The sequence below is a fragment of the Halichondria panicea genome, chromosome 17 (assembly GCF_963675165.1).
Source record: "Halichondria panicea chromosome 17, odHalPani1.1, whole genome shotgun sequence".
Classification (NCBI taxonomy): domain Eukaryota; kingdom Metazoa; phylum Porifera; class Demospongiae; order Suberitida; family Halichondriidae; genus Halichondria; species Halichondria panicea.
In genome coordinates this window covers 3698957-3719501 of record NC_087393.1, presented here as the reverse complement: position 1 = coordinate 3719501, position 20545 = coordinate 3698957, and the positions used below count along the sequence as shown (strand labels likewise).

General features: G+C 42.0%; 4 protein-coding genes, 1 long non-coding RNA gene and 1 other non-coding gene across 6 annotated transcripts; all 6 read left to right on the top strand.

Moving 5' to 3' along the window:
• The first annotated feature begins 52 nt into the window (after positions 1 to 52).
• Positions 53 to 5211, top strand: LOC135351383 (tRNA-dihydrouridine(16/17) synthase [NAD(P)(+)]-like). Its single transcript, XM_064550368.1, has 13 exons — positions 53 to 335; positions 400 to 508; positions 577 to 627; positions 1401 to 1513; positions 1803 to 1885; positions 2228 to 2331; positions 2857 to 3001; positions 3852 to 3954; positions 4207 to 4292; positions 4540 to 4712; positions 4767 to 4810; positions 4866 to 4941; positions 5008 to 5211. The coding sequence occupies exons 1-13, from the start codon at positions 105 to 107 to the stop codon at positions 5115 to 5117; spliced, it is 1428 nt and encodes a 475-aa protein (XP_064406438.1). The 5' UTR covers positions 53 to 104; the 3' UTR covers positions 5118 to 5211.
• On the top strand, positions 2380 to 2451 carry Trnaq-uug (transfer RNA glutamine (anticodon UUG)). The gene has a single exon. It is a non-coding gene; the product is annotated as a tRNA-Gln (tRNA).
• A 28-nt stretch (positions 5212 to 5239) lies between the features above and the next one.
• On the top strand, positions 5240 to 8703 carry LOC135351385 (cytochrome b-245 chaperone 1 homolog). The gene is made up of 7 exons (XM_064550371.1): positions 5240 to 5405; positions 5502 to 5540; positions 5594 to 5667; positions 5835 to 5922; positions 6165 to 6241; positions 6674 to 6741; positions 8531 to 8703. The coding sequence occupies exons 1-7, from the start codon at positions 5276 to 5278 to the stop codon at positions 8616 to 8618; spliced, it is 564 nt and encodes a 187-aa protein (XP_064406441.1). The 5' UTR covers positions 5240 to 5275; the 3' UTR covers positions 8619 to 8703.
• A 133-nt stretch (positions 8704 to 8836) lies between these two features.
• On the top strand, positions 8837 to 11783 carry LOC135351384 (uncharacterized). Its single transcript, XM_064550369.1, has one exon. The coding sequence runs from the start codon at positions 10541 to 10543 to the stop codon at positions 11447 to 11449; it is 909 nt and encodes a 302-aa protein (XP_064406439.1). The 5' UTR covers positions 8837 to 10540; the 3' UTR covers positions 11450 to 11783.
• A 1422-nt stretch (positions 11784 to 13205) lies between these two features.
• On the top strand, positions 13206 to 15959 carry LOC135351381 (uncharacterized). Its single transcript, XM_064550366.1, has one exon. The coding sequence runs from the start codon at positions 13642 to 13644 to the stop codon at positions 14548 to 14550; it is 909 nt and encodes a 302-aa protein (XP_064406436.1). The 5' UTR covers positions 13206 to 13641; the 3' UTR covers positions 14551 to 15959.
• A 1808-nt stretch (positions 15960 to 17767) lies between these two features.
• LOC135350983 (uncharacterized) lies at positions 17768 to 20545 on the top strand. The gene is made up of 2 exons (XR_010399350.1): positions 17768 to 18570; positions 20301 to 20545. It is a non-coding gene; the product is annotated as an uncharacterized LOC135350983 (long non-coding RNA).

Genomic DNA, 20545 nt, shown 5'->3' with positions numbered 1-20545 from the left:
AAAATACATCCCACGCAAGTTCAACTAAAGGTCACCCTGTGTAGCTAGCTGGTCATGGTCGTCATTACTAGTAGTAAAGTCAAAGCCAAAAGGTGCATGGTACCATGAGCAAATTCAAAGGCTATGAACTATGGAGTGGTGCCCTAAACAGAGCCAAGTACATTGTGGCTCCCATGGTGGACCAGTCTGAGCTGGCCTGGCGAATGTTAAGTCGGAAATATGGAGCAGAACTTTGTTACACACCGATGCTACACGCTGCTGTGTTTCGTAGAGATCCCAATTACCGAAAAGATAATTTGGTCGTGTGCCCTGAAGATAGACCTCTTATAGTACAGGTAGATTATTCAGATGAAAATTAGTTTGGTGAATTCACACTGAGACGATGTTTTTTCTCCGTAGTTTTGCGCTAATGACCCTGCTATTCTCCTGGAAGCTGCCAAGATGGTTGCCCCCTACTGTGATGCAGTGGACCTCAATTTAGGCTGTCCGCAGATCATTGCTAAAAAAGGTGTGAAGTTACTGGCTGTTTGTTATGTGACTGTTATGTGACTGTGTGCTGAATGTGTATTTGTGCAGGGCATTATGGAGCTTTCCTTCAAGATGAGTGGGACTTAATATCACGAATGGGTAAGCAGTTATTGCTTAAAGTGAAACCTGTCTATTGTGTGTGGTCACCCTATAAGCAGGTCAGGTGACCCACAATAGTACATGCATGTACATGCTAACATCTCCATAACATGTATTTCAACTACACGTCATGGTCGATCCCACACGCACAGCACGTATCCCTCTCCCTCACACTCCACACACACACACACTCCCAGTTGGCCTTCTTTATAGAGGTCTCTCCACGCATAGCGCATATCTCTCTCGACCCCCACACACTCCTCACACTCCCCTCTCCCCCTCCACACACACTCATCCACTCACACTCCTCACACACATACTCCCCTCCCCCCACACACTCATCCACTCACACTCCTCACACACACCCCCCACACACACTCATCCACTCACACTCCTCACACACACCCCCCCACACTCATCCACTCACACTCCTCACACACACACCCCCCCACACACTCACACACACACACCCCCCCACACACTTATCCACCCTTTTTTATAGAGATCTCTCCACGCACAGCGCATATCTCTCTCGATCCCCACATACCCCCCCCCCATACACTCCTCCACTCACACTCCTCACACACACACCCCCCACACACTCATCCACTCACACTCCTCACACACACACTCCCCCCCCCACACACACTCATCCACACACACTCCTCACACACACACCCCCCCCATACACTCATCCACTCACACTCCTCACACACACACCCCGCACACACTCATCCACTCACACTACCCTCTCCCCCTCCACACACACACAGTTGGCCTCCTTCATAGAGATCTCTCTGTCCCGGTAACGTGTAAGATAAGAGTGTTTGAGGAAGTTGAAAAGACAGTACAGTACGCTAAGATGTTAGAGAAATCTGGTTGCCAGGTGAGGAGGAGTCCCCTGTGACTCTTAATTGCACCATACAGTTCCTATATCACGAGTCTTGGTCCACCCCTAAGGAGGAGTCTGGCACAGTAGCTCGATCCAGCGAGCTTCAGATACTTTTAGAGCACCCCCTTTGACTTTTAGAGACGCTGTCCTTTAGTGGGAGGGTTCCCACTGCAACACAATAATATTTGCAATGGTGGATATACATGTACATGTTGTATCAAGAATTCCTAATGAACTCTTGGTTGTATGTAGTGACTTTTTCGTTTGTTCTTTCTCCATGCAGTTGTTAACGGTGCATGGACGGACGAGGGACCAGAGGGGAATGAAGATGGGGCTGGCTAGTTGGGAGCACGTCAGAGCAGTCAGGTGAGTAGAGCGGCATTATAAGAATGTCTGTTAAATTCTACTGGTTTCTGTACACCTGTAGTTAATTAAGTACTTTATGGGACAGAGAGCACATTACATAATTATGTCTCTGGACCTGTTTTGGGATAGCAAGTTTGGGACATACCATGTTTAATTATTCCTGGGATGAAAATACCGTGTATACATATACATTGTCAGTCTCCCCTGGATATCTTATATCCTAGGGACAAGCATGTTGTCACAGTAGGGCTGCAGTTTGTGAGGTGGTGTGATATACATGTAAATTATGCCAAAGTCATAACTGTGAGCTTGAACAATGTTTCCCGCTTTCCCATTATACAGAGAGAGTGTATCCATCCCAGTGTTTGCTAATGGCAACATCCAGTACCATGGCGATGTGGAAAGGTGTCTCACAGCAACCGGAGTGGATGGAGTCATGGCAGCTGGTGAGTCCCTGGTATGTACATGCACGTATATACACAAAGTCTCTGTGTGGCCCTGTGGTGTAATGGTTAGCACCTTGGACTTTGAATCCAAAGATCCGAGTTCAAGTCTCGGCAGGACCTTTTTTTGTCAGTGATTTTGATTTAACATAAGAATGTTGTGATATGGTATCGCTAAATTTTTATCAAATGATCCTGCCCCTTCTTTAAAATCAGCTACTGTAACATGTGTATATTATGTACATGTAGGTCAAAGATATAGAAAAAACTGCGGTTACTCACTTGCATAGCTAAACATTATCATTTGCTAGGCATGTATGACGTTGTGGCGAAGTGACAACCTAACAGCTGTGCAGCAGTCTTGCCCAAGTGTGGTTATTTGACATGTGTGCTGATTGCTTAAAATTACATTAGGTGTTTGCTTATAAAGGATGTCGCCTCTCTAAAGGTTAACCATCAATATTCATGTACTGCAACAGTGTACTGTAGAATAAGGTTGATTCTGTTATTTTGTTATCTCCTCTACAGAGGGAAACCTGTTCAACCCTGCCTTGTTTTCCGGGGAGCAGCCGCCATGTTGGAGGGTGAGCGAGGAGTACCTGCAATTAGTGAGGACACACCCCTGTCCCATCTCCTTTGTTAGAGGTCACCTCTTCAAGATCTGGTTTCACGTGTGAGTGTGTGGCGGTATTAGCGTGGCTCATTTAGTCTGCATTGATTCTTTAATGTGATTATCACTTCTAGAGACTTTATGTATATTATGCCACCCCAAAATCGATATTCTCTCATAAAGGATTGACCAGAGAGCTATTATCCCCATATAGACTGTCATTGACAAAATTAGCTAGTTTAAATTAAATGGGCCTACCAAGACTGGACCCTAAAATGCTGACAGTAGAAAGTGACGGAAAAGGATGGCCACTACTAGGAAACAGACTAGGAAACAGATACAGTGACACACACAAGGCATATCCACACACACAATGAAAGTATACCCAGCAGAAAAGCTTACTCACACACACACACACACACACAAGGAAACTATACCCCAAAAAGTCATATCCAAGCATACTCAAAGAGGAACTCTTCCCTCACCCACACAAGAGAACTTAAACCAGCAGGGAACGGACCGTTCAAATTAATGTCATACCCACACCATAATATGCACCAACACACACTTGTACACAATATTGAGCATTGTTTCGTATGTACCGTATATCTTATAATTTATCGGACAGCAAAATAGAAAGTGTCCGTAGAACAAGCAAGCAGCTGCATGCGAGCTAGCTAAGTTTAATAGAACAGTGTGCAACTGAATAGTTGCACTAGCCCGGAGTGTCTGTTGTATTAGAACAACGACAACGAAAATTGCCCAGAAGAGTGTCCGATAAATACGGTATATAGTAACTTTCTGAGGGTAAAGTTTCCTTGTGTGTGTGAGTATGATTTGATTACACACCATAGACATCATGTACTGTAGTAGTTACTGTCATATGGTTGCATGCTTTTGTTTTGTCTGCTAGGATGAAGCAACCTGAGTTCCATTGTTTCCGAGAGCGTATGGGTGTGGCCAGGAGCTTAGAGACCATGGAGGAAATCACCGGGGAGATGAAAGCACTGCTTCTAGTGAGTATACTGTTTGGGTGGGTGCTGTTTGATGTACTCTCACAACTTGTTGCAATACAATAGTCAAAGTTGACATACAGCACATGTAGGCTGAGGTAGGTACCCACATTTACAGCGCAGTAGCTTTTTCAATTAAATGCTTGTCTCTCTTTCTCAATTTTCCAAGGTCACATTTTAGTGCGGCAGTTGTTTTAGCTGAGAAAAATCTATTGAGACATGAACTCGTGTGAGCTTATCATTTTGTTTTTGCAGGCTAGACTGAGTGAGGAGGAGCTGAAGTCAGAGTTCACTCTGGATGCTATACCGTATTGGAGGTGTCAGCCCTACATCAGACCAATGTGTGTATAACATTACAAGGGTACAAGGGTACAATTATTCTCACCTAGCTAGAAGTTATGAGACCTCTGAAAAAGAAAAATGAGAATGCTACAGCTACTGTACACCAGTATACACCGTCTAACTGTTTTTAGCATATAAGCCATTGATTCTGAGACTTACTTTTCGCATTTTGTTCTGATGCTGGCATGTTTACTTTCTTTGATTCAGATTAGTTGTAATCTCTCGCCTTTATAATGTTTCCTGTAGCCCCCCACTTAGTGAGGCTCAGTCAATAGCTCATAAGAGGTCAAGGTCCATTTCTGGGGGAGAGGGGGAGCCAGACTCTGCTGAACTGGCTGCCATGATTACCAAGCGACAGAAAAACAAACGAGATGCACTAAAGAAAGAAAACAAAGTTGGTAATCCCACCACCCCAAACAGTGAGTTCATTAGTAACTGCGAGCATAATTTAATCATGCACTCATTATGGACAGAAAAGCAGTGGATTACATGTGCTAATTGCAAGGGGAACCCCAAGGTAGTCATTTGCCTAGCTGTGTTGTAAGTTTTACGAATACTTGTACCTCTCCCAGGGCTTGAAGTGTGTTCACAACCTGTGCAAAGTGTGCTGTCGTATCAAGTGTCGCACTGAGAGATTGGACTGTCCAGGTATGTGAACAGACATTGTGTTTTCTCCCACTGTCCGTCCTATTCACCTATATTGTTTTATTCCAGGGCACAGGTTTACAAGCAAACACCAGCTCACAGATGCACATGAGCCAAATGCAAAAGAGACAGAGCTCGGAACTGAACAGTTACATACTGTTAGCTCTGTCTCTAGCTAGCATAAGTGTTTACATGTTATTATTTATGAATCAAAATAAAATTTAATGTACATTGTTTTGTTTTGGTAAAGATCGCTAAATGTCCGAATTTGAACAGTCATGGTTATTGAGTTTTCTACCTTTACCCCATTACAATTTTTACTATCTCTTAGCGCTATATGCATATCATGGGCAGCTTGCTAGCAAGGCTGTTCGGTTCTTCCTACTTCTTACATACTGTTCAAAGGGACACTACTGTGCTGCACTACAGGAGAAATCCAACATGGCGCTCACTTCTTCTCTTCCTTGGTAATAATGACAGTACAATAGCTAGCTTATGTGTTTACACACTGTCCACATTTATATCTAAAACACCTGTACATGTATAATCATTATTCCCTACAGTATTTTTTGCCCTAACACACTACATATCAACTCAAGCCGGTAAGTCCACATTCGTATGATCTAATCACAATCATGCCGTTTTTTCTCAACAGAAATACCCTACCTGGGGTATGTGTGCTATGCATTAGGAGTATACTTTAGTTACATTGCCACGGAGAAGTATGAGGTATATTAAATCTGTGATTATCCAGCTACTTTGTTCCCTTAAGTATGTTGACTTTACTACACCTTTCTGCATTAAATGGTTATACTGTGCGTGTGCGTGTGTGTGTTTCTTTGTCAGTTTGTAAGACAGGTATTATTTCCTGTGTCATTAAAAGATAATCTCTGCAGGAGGTGATATTTGACAAAAACAAGGGCACGGTTTCACTCATGAACTCTAGATTCCTAGGGAAACACTTACTTGGCTATCGCAGGCAAAGTAAGTAGTTTTCAACTTGTCCAAGGCCTTTATAGTAGTATCCCTTAATTTTGTAACTCGATCGTAACCACAGTCATTGTAATAAGTGTCTAGTGTCGTATTTGTTACATGTAACACGTATAACCGTCAGTATTGTACAGATAGGTCGATTGGCTTCATGGAGGATTTTAATTTCTGGGGTACTCCCAATAAAGCTCCCCCAAGAGGTTGGATTTTAGTAACACTATGTGTCTCCATTGTAGTTGTAAGTGAGCTGAGTGAGATAATGACTGTGATGATTGACGAGCAAAAGGTCTCTCCTGGGGGAACTGGATACACGGTATACTCTCCACACACTCTACCGTATGTGTGTACCTTATTTGAGACCATTAACGATTTACCACCTCTGATAACTAGAAGCCTAGAGACCATGATAATTATCCGTATTACAAATAATATACCCATTAAGTGGACACAGAGAAACCATAATAATATAATTATAGTTAGGGTGTCATACAGGGGAGGGGGAAAGGGAGGATGTCCCCCTCTGGCTCCAATCCCCTCCCCTAAAATTTGCATTTAGGTACTAGTTGTATGACTGAGTGTCCATAGCTGCCAATTGAAATAACAGTTGACCTTTTTTTAGCAACATGTTCTGGTTACTTTAAAAAGCATGCCTTATTTCTCCCCTCTACTTCAAAATCCTGTATGACACCCTGTATAGTGTAATTATGTGCAGATAAGTGGTCATTTAGGAATTGCACCAATTCAGGTTGTTTTGGTGTTCCTGTCGGGGCTCACTCTCTCCCTCACCGCTCAGTGCACGTTCGGGAACAAAACGTATGTCTAATTATTAGTTGTATGGTCCATGCAATTCACATAATGGCCTATACAAAGTGTAGTTTTGAAATGTTAATTTATGCATCTGTGTGTAGTTATGAGAAAGACATCTCCGTACCTGGCAGCGTATGGCAAACGTTTGTACTTATCATTACACATCATTTTAATAGCTTGGCTAGATCTACATAAGTAGAAAAGCCATTATTTATCATAATTACAGTTCTAGAACTAAATACTGAACTGCTTCCGTTAGTTCTACATGTAGGCCGTCAAGAAATGCATCATGTACTAGTCAAGAGAGACGTGAGCACAAAATAAACCACATGTTGTATAATACATCAACAGTCAGATGTCCTCCGCGTCGTGTATACTTGCATCCAGCTATGTGCTACAAAAATACTTTTTACGTGTCGTATTTAATGAGAAACCTCGCTAGTTATAATACCTAAGTGGAAGGGTAATGTTATAATGAAAGCGCCGCAGGTGCTGATGCCTCGGTGGAGATGCCAAGGCTACATAACATAAAGCTTAATTTTATACACATGATGAACATTTTTTCAATTTGATGCATGCAAACTCAAAGAGTGGGTAATGATCGACCATGATTGTTGTTAAAAACGATCGATGGCAAAAGTTCAAGTCTATGCCATCATATATAGAGTAGAGAGGATTGGAAACGGAAGTGATTCACGTAATGTTTTACAATGAAGTCTACGTAGTGGCTCTGGGACCATCTGTGTATCTCCTCATAACTCCCGCAAAAATCCTGGGAAACTTGTTGTGTCCAATGCATACATCTCAGAGCTACCCCCATTACTGAATCACATGTCCCCTGATAGTAAGTATCAATTGGAAACGAAGAAAATATAATCTTGATTGTCGTGAAGTAGCTAGAGATACACAGAGCGCTTTTTCATGCTTGTGTTCCTATAGTACCTTTGATATAGCTAAGGCTGTGTAACTAAATAGTGTCCTGTGTCCCAAATGGCCTTAAGTATGAAATGAAAGTTTATGTTTAACAGCAGAACTGCTCGTGGACTTCTTACAGACAATTCTCATGAATTATTCATGTTTAGCCCTTGTGTTAAAAAGTAAGCCTCGATTAAAACCGCGGAGATACACGGATGGTACTTTGAGGGTACTTCCGTTTCCAATCCCTCTCTACTCTATCTATGATGCCATCAGCAGAGCCTTGCAGCTCTCTTCTCACTCTTGCAGCTACTAATAGGTAGCGTTCTAGTGTAGAGCTAACTACTTAGTAGAGTAGCAACACTCGGTAAACAAGTTTGGCTACATGCTCTTCTGAAAAGGCTACAATGGCATTCCAAGTAAGCAAAACTAGACATAACTCTAGCATTATTTTGTAAATCCACGAATTAAAATCCACGAAAACATGACTGCATGGAAGCCTATAGAAACTCTTACTTGCACTTCATTGATCCTTGAGCAGCTGTAGCAGTCTACAGACACACACAAACACACTACCGTATAGCTCGCTTGCGCATGCGCATCGAGGCATAAAAAGTGTGTCTATCCTGAATCAATCACAGCAATAATTATATGGCAATTTTGACTACACTACGATCTAAATACTGAACTGATTCCGTTAGTTTTACATGTAGTGGTTCCTAGTTGCAGTAACTAGTGTTCAAGAAAATTCTAAAGATTGCCCACGAAATGTATTATTTTTAAAGGCGATTCCACGAAATTTAAGTGCCTCAAATATTTCGCGCTATACAGTAGTAGGTCTATGTGGAATGTTGACCAATCACATACCGCCCCCTCACAGAGAGCACCAGAGAGTACAGGCCGAGGTGTGCAAGTTCTTGGGCATCCCCTGTCCACCAACCACCACCAGCAAATCAAAATCAGACTGATTGAATAATAGTTGACACTTTTTTAATTGGGTATATAACATGTTGAGTGCCATTCCCACATAACATGTAAAATTGTTCCTGTCAATTCATTGAGAGTCGAGACGTACTAGTCAAGAGAGACGTGAGCACAAAATAAGCCACATTTTGTATAATACATCAACAGTCAGATGTCCTCGTCGTCAGTGCTACGAAAAATACGTTTTACGGCATATTTAATGAGTAACTTACCTAGCTAAGTACCATGGATGTTACTCACATAAAAAGTGTGTCTATCCTGAATCAATCACAGCATCATCATTATATGGCAATTTTGACTACACTACTCAAGTTCAACTAGTTTTCAATAATTTAAGAGTTCACATTAGGTATTGTTTTTCCAACACAGTTTCTAGAGAGCATTCATCTGGGCAATGATGACGTTAATTGATAACTGTCACACCCATTGATTTGGTTTTTCATACCAGCCCTTCCTAACCACACCCATTCCTATGAAACCATGTATCTTTCGTGCAAGTGTTGTTCGGAGTTTAGAGGTGTCCGCTATTCGGGGTTAGATAGATAGATAACTTTTTATTTGGACAGGAAATGCTGCATCCACAGTGTGGGTTTTAATGCAGGTCCTGTCAAAAAAACAACAAAAAGTATTAAGTTTTAGTTATTAGTTTAGTTGCAGTCAGACATTGAAGTGAACGCTGGTACTGTCTCTTGAGGAAGAGAGTTGTACTTTATTGCTCGAAACCTTTCCTGCATGAGTGCTCAGTGGATAGTCTTGGGAGGTGGAGGTTATCATGTCCACGAGTTGACACTTGTGCTTGTCTATATTCAGAAGTCTTGGTGAAAAGTTCTTGCATGTACTTAGGTGCATCTTTAATCATGCTGCGGTGGACTTGTACCAGCATTAGCTCTTCTCTATGCTGTTCAAGAGTAGTCCGTCCTAGCTGGCTACGCAACGATGAACTTGGAGTCCTGAAGTATGCAACGATGTTCGCATAGAACCAGACCTGCAGCCAATCAATTAATGGAGAAACACTCCGGAATGCAACACTCAAGAAGGAGCTCGTCTTGACAGCTCAGCAAACCGGGTATGGGGAGGCAGACTTGAAAAGACCTACTTTGATGTAAAAGTGTTCAATCCCCATGCCCCATCAAACAAAGGCTCACTAACAGCTTGCTATAAGAAACACGAGAGAGAAAAGAAAATATCCTACAAACAGAGAGTACGAGAAATAGAACATACATCATTCACACCTTTGGTAATGTCTACCACTGGAGGGATGGGCAGAGAGGCCACAACCTTCTATAAAAGATTGGCTTCCCTGCTCTCGCACAAATGGGACAACCCTTACTGCAAGACTCTCAACTGGTTAAGATGCCGCCTCTCCTTTTCATTGCTTAGATCCTCGATCCAGGCAATACGAGGAGCCAGATCCTCTCGCCGTAAGGCAGTTATCGCTGCAGAGCTGGCTATATACAATGGAATCAATACTGCAACAATGAACGCCTTACTTGTGTAACTTGTTATAATCCTTTTTTGTTTTTTTTTGACGCCCCGAGATGGAGTGCAAAAAACGAAACAATAAAACCTTCGAGTCCTAGCCCAGGGTGACCTAGCCTCCTCCACCGTCCCTAGCGGGAAGTGCGGCCTGGGATCGAGGCTAAGGGTGACCCTCATGCCGTAGTTCTGGATGCGAGTTAGATAGTATGGTTACAGGTACAAGGCATGCTGTCCGCTATAACAGAGGGGTCCACTATTTAGTGATAAATATAAGAGGTTGGTTCAGAATCACGCCGCGGGATCATCTGCGCGTGCGCGTCCACTTTTAGACACACGTATCTAGTAGCTACACAGTACAGAGTCATTTTTCATTCAGAGAAACATTGTGACTGTAGAAGAAGCTTCAACTTTAGACTACTTAAACAGAATGGGTCGTGGCAGCAAGCTGTTTCATCGCAACAAAGTCACTGTCTTTGAGGAGATTCACGAGGTGGATTCTGTAGAGAAGAAAGAGAAAAAGAAGTCTCTCAAATCGATGATGAAGGGGGTCCTAACAAAGCACAACAAATGCACTGATCCTGAAACAAAGCTCAAAGAAGAGCAGGAGGCCGATTATAGAGTGTACTTCTCTCAAAAGGAAAAGATTGCTGAGCTCCTGGTCAAAATGAAATGGATGGAGAGAAAGCAAGAAGGAAAGGAGAAGAGAATCGAAGACATGGAGGACAAGCAACTCACTTTTGATGAAAGGATGCAGCTCAAGGCTCTCAAGAACAGCTCGAAGAGGTTGGAGGACAAAATATTTGTCGTGAACACTGAGCTCCGACGACGACGAATCACCATCAACCTGCTTGGGATCGATGTCAGCAAAAAGAAGGCATCTTCAAACGAGACACCTGAACCAGAGTTCTTAGCACCAAGGTGCTGGGAGGAAAACAGATATTCCACAGACCGGTACACCGTGCACTTGGATCCAAAGCAAGCAGCGAGCGCCAAACAATACATGGATATGTCTGTTACCCAGAAGGACAGAGTGTATGAGCTCAAAGAAAAGTTGGCGTGGATGGAAAGCAAATGTAAATGGAAGCAAGACAGAATCTTGGCCATGAAAAGAATGACAGAGAGCCTGAATTTTGATCAGAAAATTCAACTTAAAGGACTCAAAAGCAGCTTGAAGAGGCTTGAGAATGCGATTACTATAGTTAAGCAGCAAGTGTCACGACGACTAGACACAGTTAGCAAAGCTGAAGAATTCCACAAGAAACTGGTGGCACTGTATGTACCTAACCACTCAGTGGAAGGGAGCGCAACTCTACTAGATATTGAACTGGAAAATTGAACGTGAAAATTGATACCTTCTATAATAATTAGTTTCTGCACAAAATGTATACTGTTCACTTTTCTGTCATAATTATTATGTTCACTCTAAAAAATTAGGCCATGGCATGACAGTTACAGCAGTTACATTTTGATACTTGATTATAATAACCCGTTTTTCAATACAGTACCACAAAATATTTTAATCGTGATGGGTGAAGTCGTCTAATGGGTAAAAAAAAAAGAAGCAGCAGCTATATATAGAGAGTGAGTTTTGATCAGAAATTCAGCTAACTACATCAATAAGAGCTATATAGCAAGTTGAAGAGATACCTGCACCGAGTATAATTTAATTGACGTGATGGTCCTCATGGATAGTGCATGTATTTGTTACCCAGTGAGTGGGTAGATCAAAGCAATCCAGTGCTTAGCCTCGATATCCACGCCGATACGTATTTTAATCGGCCTGGGTTCGAGGGCTATCCAGTGCTCTGTATTATGCATGGCATGTTGCATCACTACCATAGCAACCATACATGCATAATCATTGAGTCTTGACATACTGTACTACTCGCTGAAGAAGATAGAGACATCATCGTAGACCGACCAGGTGCGATTAATAAATTATAATCTCATGTGTATAGAACAATATTTAGCGGCATGCCCGTTTCTGGTTTCTACTCCATTGCATTTGATGGGAAACAGGATGTGTCACACATTATCCATCTCTGATATACCGATAACTGTCACACCATCGATTTTGGTTTTTCGTACCAGCCCTTCCTAACCACACCCATTCCCATGAAAAACCATGTATCTTTCGTGCAAGCTGTTGTCCGTTGTTTAGAGGTGTCCGCTATTCGGGGTTAGATAACTTTTACTTGGACAGGAAATGCTGCATCCACAGTGTGGGTTTTAATGCATGTCCCTGTCAAAACAAAAACAAAAACAAAAAGTATGGAGTTTTAGTTATTAGTTATATAGGTGCAGTCAGACATTGAAGTGAACGCTGGTATACTGTCTCTTGAGGAAGTGAGTTATACTTTATTGCTCGAAACCTTTCCTGAGTGCTCAGTGGATAGTCTTGGGAGGTGGAGGTTATCATGTCCACGAGTTGACACTTGTGCTTGTCTATGTTCAGAAGTCTTGGTGAAAAGTTCTTGCATGTACTTAGGTGCATCTTTAATCATGCTGCGGTGGACTTGTACCAGCATTAGCTCTTCTCTACGCTGTTCAAGAGTAGTCCGTCCTAGCTGGATACGCAACGATGAACTTGGAGTCCTGAAGTATGCAACGATGTTTGAATAGAACCGCACCTGCAGCCAATCAATTAATGAAGAAACACTCCAGAATGCAATAGTCAAGAAGGAGCTCATCTTGACATCTCAGCAAATGGGGTATGGGGAGGCAGACTTGAAAAGACCTACTTTGATGTAAGAGTGTTCAATCCCCATGCCCCATCAAATAAAGGCTCACTAACAGCTTGCTATAAGAAACACGAGAGAGAAAAGAAAATATCCTACAAACAGAGAGTACGAGAAATAGAACATACATCATTCACACCTTTGGTAATGTCTACCACTGGAGGGATGGGCAGAGAGGCCAACCTTCTATAAAAGATTGGCTTCCCTGCTCTTGCACAAATGGGACAACCCTTACTGCAAGACTCTCAACTGGTTAAGATGCAGCCTCTCCTTTTCATTGCTTAGATCCTTGATCCAGGCAATACGAGGAGCCAGATCCTCTCGCCATAATGCAGTTATCGCTGCAGAGCTGGCTATATATACAATGGAATCAATACTGCAACAATGAACGCCTTACTTGTGTAACTTGTTATAATCCTTTTTGTTTTTGCTTTCGTCTTTTACGCCCCGAGATGGAGTGCAAAAAACGAAACAATAAAATCTTCGAGTCCTCCCAGGGTGACCCTCATATGCCGTAGTTCTGGATGCGAGTTAGATAGTATGGGTACAGGTACAAGGCATGCTGTCCGCTATAACTGAGGGGCCCACTATTTAAAGAGTTCCTTATAATAATAGGTTCACTGGAACTTGCACTAGAAGATGGTTCAGAATCACGCCGCGGGATCATCTGCGCGTGCGCGTCCACTTTTAGACACGCGTATCTAGTAGCTACACAGAGTCATTTTTCATTCAGAGAAACATTGTCACTGACTGTATAGAAGAAGCTTCAACTTTAGACTACTTAAACAGAATGGGTCGTGGCAGCAAGCTGTTTCATCGCAACAAAGTCACTGTCTTTGAGGAGATTCACAAGGTGGATTCTGTAGAGAAGAAAGAGAAAAAGAAGTCTCTCAAATCGATGATGAAGGGGGTCCTAACAAAGCACAACAAATGCACTGATCCTGAAACAAAGCTCAAAGAAGAGCAGGAGGCCGATTATAGAGTGTACCTCTCTCAAAAGGAAAAGATTGCTGAGCTCCTGGTCAAAATGAAATGGATGGAGAGAAAGCAAGAAGGAAAGGAGAAGAGAATCGAAGACATGGAGGACAAGCAACTCACTTTTGATGAAAGGATGCAGCTCAAGGCTCTCAAGAACAGCTCGAAGAGGTTGGAGGACAAAATATTTGTCGTGAACACTGAGCTCCGACGACGACGAATCACCGTCAACCTGGTTGGGATCGATGTCAGCAAAAAGAAGGCATCTTCAAACGAGACACCTGAACCAGAGTTCTTAGCACCAAGGTGCTGGGAGGAAAACAGATATTCCACAGACCGGTACACCGTGCACTTGGATCCAAAGCAAGCAGCGAGCGCCAAACAATACATGGATATGTCTGTTACCCAGAAGGACAGAGTGTATGAGCTCAAAGAAAAGTTGGCGTGGATGGAAAGCAAATGTAAATGGAAGCAAGACAGAATCTTGGCCATGAAAAGAATGACAGAGAGCCTGAATTTTGATCAGAAAATTCAACTTAAAGGACTCAAAAGCAGCTTGAAGAGGCTTGAGAATGCGATTACTATAGTTAAGCAGCAAGTGTCACGACGACTAGACACAGTTAGCAAAGCTGAAGAATTCCACAAGAAACTGGTGGCACTGTATGTACCTAACCACTCAGTGGAAGGGAGCTCAACTCTACTAGATATTGAACTGGAAAATTGAACGTGAAAATTGATACCTTCTAGTTTCTGCACAAAATGTATACTGTTCACTTTTCTGTCATAATTATTATGTTCACTCCAAAAATTAGGGTGCACAGCCATGCATGACAGTTACAGCAGTTACATTTTGATACTTGATTATAATAACCCGTTTTTCAATACAGTACCACAACATAATTATTTTAATCGTGATGGGTGAAGTCGTCTAATGGGTAAAAAAAAAGAAGCAGCAGCTATATATAGAGAGCGAGTTTTGATCAGAAATTCAGCTAACTACATCAATAAGAGCTATAATTATAGCAAGTTGAAGAGATACCTGCACCGAGTATAATTTAAGTGCTCTTAATTGACGTCATGGTCCTCATGGATAGTGCATGTATTTGTTACCCAGTGAGTGGGTAGATCAAAGCAATCCAGTGCTTCAGTTACCAAGCAGGCAAGTAGTCGTGTTGCTTTCCGAATAGATACATCTGATACACGTGATACACGGTACTACGTTCGATGCTCCTCCTCTTTTAATACGGGCGCTTGCTAATAAAGTCTGACTATCTCTGGCCATGAAAAGTCATTATACTTTCATTCTTACATACTAAGTGAAGCGTTTATGTTATCCACCTGCTCTGGTTCTTCTCGTCTCTAAAATGCTAATTGTTCGGGTATGACGCTGTAAAAGCCTGGCAATTGGCAATCGAAAGAGTCTTACGTTCGAAACCAAATAATATTACCGTATTACTAGAATGTTTTGCGAGCATCAAAACATTTGCAAACTTTGCGAGGGTTGATCAATTCACAACAATAAAAATCGCAAAACCTAAATTATTACTAGTAAAATACTCACGGTCCTTTGCCAGAACGCAATAGTTAGATCACAAAGGGCCAACATTTCTGCTGATTTGGCTCATTCGCATAGGTTTTTCACCCGCAAAATATTCTAGTAATCAAAACTAAAAAACATTTGCAATGTGAACGTTGCTAGGATTGCCAGGAAAAGAAAAGCGCGAAAAAGCGAAGAAACAAGAAATTCGGCGAGTGCATAACTCCAATCCGTTACAACTTCATTCACGTGTACTGTTTCAATAAGTTATAATTATTATTTTTGTTTCGGTACTTTTCCTGGCCAATCCTTTCACATTGCAAGTAATAATTATAGTGATGTTAATTATGTGCATTTTTTGCAGGCTATAGTTATGTGTTTATGACTCCCTTACAGTGTTGAGCAAACACGCAAGTGTTGGATGTGTGGGTGGAAGTATTCCAAGTTATTCATGACCAGCAGATAAAGACCAATGACTGTGTATTTACCCAACCTGTATTTCGATTTTAAAATTCCTTATCAACAGTAGGTACATGTTCATGACGTTGTAACGGATTGGAGTTATGCACTCGCCGAATTTCTTGTTTCTTCGCTTTTTCGCGCTTTTATTTTCCTAGCCTCGAATCCAAATCGGCCTGGTCTCGAGGCTATTCTTTTCCTGGCAATCCTAGCAACGTTCACATTGCAAATGTTTTTAGTTTTGATTCCCTTTCTTTTTTCATACAGTAGTACATTAATGATAAGATAAAATTAGTGTGACGTTGATTAATTCGTCATCGTCCTGTAATCTTGTTGAAGATAATATATAAGTGATCGTTGGACAGAATTATATTATACTCCTCAATAGTCTCGATCCCAGGCCGCACTTCACTCAGGGAATTGAGGAGTTAGCCTCCTTCACCGGCCTTCTTTTCTCAATAATGAAAGTGAAATACCTACATTAAGAAGCAAGAGAAGTTCAAGAAGAGAAGACAGGACTGGAATAAACATTATTCAGCATTTTATTCAGTCATTTATCTATGATAAAAATAATGGCAGCCATGTAGATGTACTTCCAAGTGCAAAAGCATGGAGGCCTATGGTAGATCCAGTCAGTGCGTCTAGCATAAATAGCATACCTGAAGTGAGAGAATGGAGAGCTGAGCTAAAGAAAGGAGGTTTTGTGTTTAGGCCACTCCAAGTGACACTCTGGTTTCTGGCCCTGAAGTTTTTCTAATTGCATGCGGGCGGGTGGCTTTTCTCATTATGTCATTATCAATTTCACTTTATGAATCTCATTATTTTGCAAATGAATAATCATTATCACACTATTTTGTACCGCATGGACCATTATGCGCATGTGTAGTAGAAATAATGGGATAGAAATCCAATAATGAGGATTGGATATTACCAAAGCTGCAGGATCTACGCAAGTATGTGCAGGCCACCCGTCTGGTTGTGAAGCTGCTATACATGCATTGAGAAAGGTATTTGCTTCAGCAGGCACAGACGCCGTTTTGCTGGTTGACGCAGATAATGCATTTAATCGTCTGAATCGTGCAGTGGCCAGGAGGAATGGAACTGTCCTCAGAAGAAGGTACCACCCAGGGATGTCCCCTGTCCATGGCGATGTATGCACTAAGCACTGTACCTTTAATAGACAAATGCAGGAGTGTGCTAACCACAGTTGATTATCCCAGTGCAGTTCAAATATGGTATGCCGATGACGCCGCAGCTGGAGGGAACCTGAAGATTTTACGCAACTACTGGGACATCCTACTGCAACAAGGACCTGCGTATGGGTACTTCCCAAAACCATCAAAAACGTTCCTCGTACTGAAACCAGAATGCCGAACAGCAGCAGTCAAAGAATTCGAAGGCACAGGCATCCAGATGTCTGAGGATGGAGAAGATTTAGCAAATAAGTCAGGACAGCGTCACCTGGGTGCAGCGATTGGGTCCCCAGCATTTGTTGCCACATACTTAGAGGAAAAGTTACCGTTTGGGTGGAACAGGTGTCTCGGCTTGCTGACATTGCCTCTACCCAACCCCATGCTGCATACACTGGTTTCGTGTTTGGACTACAGCATCGATGGACATTTATTCAAAGAACCATGCCTACCGCGGAGGACCACATTCAACCACTGAAGGACGCTATTGATCACAAACTAATACCAAAAATAGTGAAACATGAACTAAATGACACAGAGCTGGAGCTGATGACACTGCCTACACGGCTGGGAGGTATATCGTTTAACGATCCTGTTAAGGATTCAAGGAGCAAACACGCTGACTCAATTGAATGCACAGCAAAACTCACCCAGCTGATTACTGACAACGGGACAGATGTCATGATGAGCATTGACCAGGACCTAAAAATCAAAAGATGGCCGTGCGGCAACGTCACGACATATTGTACAAAATAAAGGCAGATGATCTACAGAGACGCCTACCAGAACCCCAACAACGCGCTATGGCCCTAGCACGTGAGAAAGGGGGCTCAAGCACACTTAATACAATACCTGTTGCAGAGCACGGATTTTTCTTTGATGCCAAAGCAGATTTTCATGACCACATCAACCTTCGCTATTGTTAACGCCCATGGTCCGGGTTCTAGTCGACTAGAGGCTGTATCTAGAATCTTCTGAACATGTCTGTACAAGGAGGAAATTCTTTCCAAGAAAGTTACTTACTAACTTACTTACTAACTTACTTAGTCAGTCAGACGAAACGCGGTGAAATATGAAAATAGCGCAATTTTTCAAATATCAATAGTAATGCATGAGAATATTCATTGACTATAATTTCACACATTTAGACAGATAAAAGGCTAACTAAGCTATCTGTCAACTCAGTTTCTTGCTGTGGCCCTTCCCTGCAGAAATAGAGCAGTCTAAACACGAGTCAAAATTTGTGCAATAATTGAAAACACACAACTGCACTGTCAATCCTATGTACAACCATAGATGTAGGAGAGAGGGATTGGAAACAGAAGTAGATTTCAATGTACTTCACATATGACCTCGATAAACATCCGCGCCTCGCTTAATGAGGGCTAATCTATTCCCCAGGAACTTCGCAGGTAACTGAGATTATTGCAAATCTAGGTTGTCACTAGTATTCTGTCAAGTTTTCCAGTATCCAGTGCAACTGTGCTTTATATAGATAGTGAATAACCATTATTCAAGCTCTATTTACCGTTGCAACTATCTTCTTCATTGAATTTAGGTAAGTTTAAGGCCACTCCAAGTGATACTCTGGTTTCTGGTCCACCGCCCGCATCAGATTTTATTCTTGGATTTCTATCTCATTATTGGATTTCTATCTCATTATTTCTACTACGCATGCGCAGAATGGTCATGCGGTACAAAAATAGTGTGATAATGATATTCATTTGCAAAATAATGAGATTCATAAGGTGAAATTGATAATGACATAATGAGAAAAGCCGCCCGCCCGTATGGCGCGCCGTGTGTTTCAATAACAATGTCTGCATATACATAGGAGTGTCCTGGTGTGAATATACCGACATAGCATGCACGTGCAATGATCGCCTTATGCAGTGATCATGTCTGCACATGCAACCATTAGTCTCTGCACATGCAGTGATCATGTCTGCACATGCAGTGATCATGTCTGCACATGCAACCATTAGTCTCTGCACATGCAGTGATCATGTCTGCACATGCAACCATTAATCTCTGCACATGCAGTGATCATGTCTGCACATGCAACCATTAGTCTCTGCGTGTGCAGTGATCATGTCTGCACATGCAACCATTAATCTCTGCACATGCAGTGATTATGTCTGCACATGCAACCATTAGTCTCTGCACATGCAGTGATCATGTCTGCACATGCAACCATTAATCTCTGCACATGCAGTACAGTATAGGTGTACCTGAGTCCCATTGAGAAACATATACTTTGACCTGATGCAGCAGCTCTATTTAAAGCACGTGTATCAAAGATGTATTAAAAATTAATGATGGATATAATAGATGATATGGACATGGATGAAGACGAATCTGCCATTGAAGTACTCGGCTGGAACACATTTTGCATGTGCAGACATGATCACTGCATGTGCAGAGACTAATGGTTGCATGTGCAGACATGATCACTGCATGTGCAGAGACTAATGGTTGCATGTGCAGACATGATCACTGCATGCATGTGCAGAGATTAATGGTTGCATGTGCAGACATGATCACTGCACACGCAGAGACTAATGGTTGCATGTGCAGACATGATCACTGCATGTGCAGAGACTAATGGTTGCATGTGCAGACATGATCACTGCATGTGCAGACATGATCACTGCATGTGCAGAGACTAATGGTTGCATGTGCAGACATGATCACTGCATAAGGCGATCATTGCACGTGCATGCTATGTCTGTATATTCACACCAGGACACTCCTATGTATATGCAGACATTGTTATTGAAACACACGGCGCGCCATACGCCCGCATGCAATTAGAAAAACTTCAGGACCAGAAACCAGAGTGTCACTTGGAGTGGCCTAATCTTGTATTGTACACATTTATCCCTTTTTCTCTGAAATGATTAATGTTTAGGTCGTATACTTCAATATGCTTGTTGGTAAATCATGTGGTATCACCCCAAGCCAAAGAAAATTAGTCATACATCAGCTGGTAGAATTTAGTGCTAGAAAAAAGTTGAATTAAAGAGCACCACTAAAGATCGCTTTTTTGGGAATACGCTAAGCGTTACAGAAATTTTAATTTTAGGCATACATTCCCTTATGATTGGTGATCACCCCAAGAGCATTAGTTTTGGATCAGGTGGATGTATAGCTTTTGTGTGCATGAATGTGTAGTCATCTATTTTTACCTCATAATTGTTATTGGCCCGGTAGTAGATTGTGGTGAAGGGCCTGTAGGCCTGAGATATTTAACTACTACAAATGCTGTTTCATCTATATTTTATATAGCAATACCTCGCAAGCCATGAGTACGCTGAAGAAAAGAAGACAGAAGAATACCCCTCCTCTCTACACCCCTACACGTCACCGCCCTCGTAAATGTTATCGGCTGTTCCGGCTATATATACACCCTTGTATACCTCACCAGCTTCTCTCCATCTAAGACTGTCTGATTAGAGTGCTAAACTAATCATAATTATAGCTGTAATAATCATTTTTATCGTGTAAGTTTTTGTTAATGTTGTTCGGTTTGA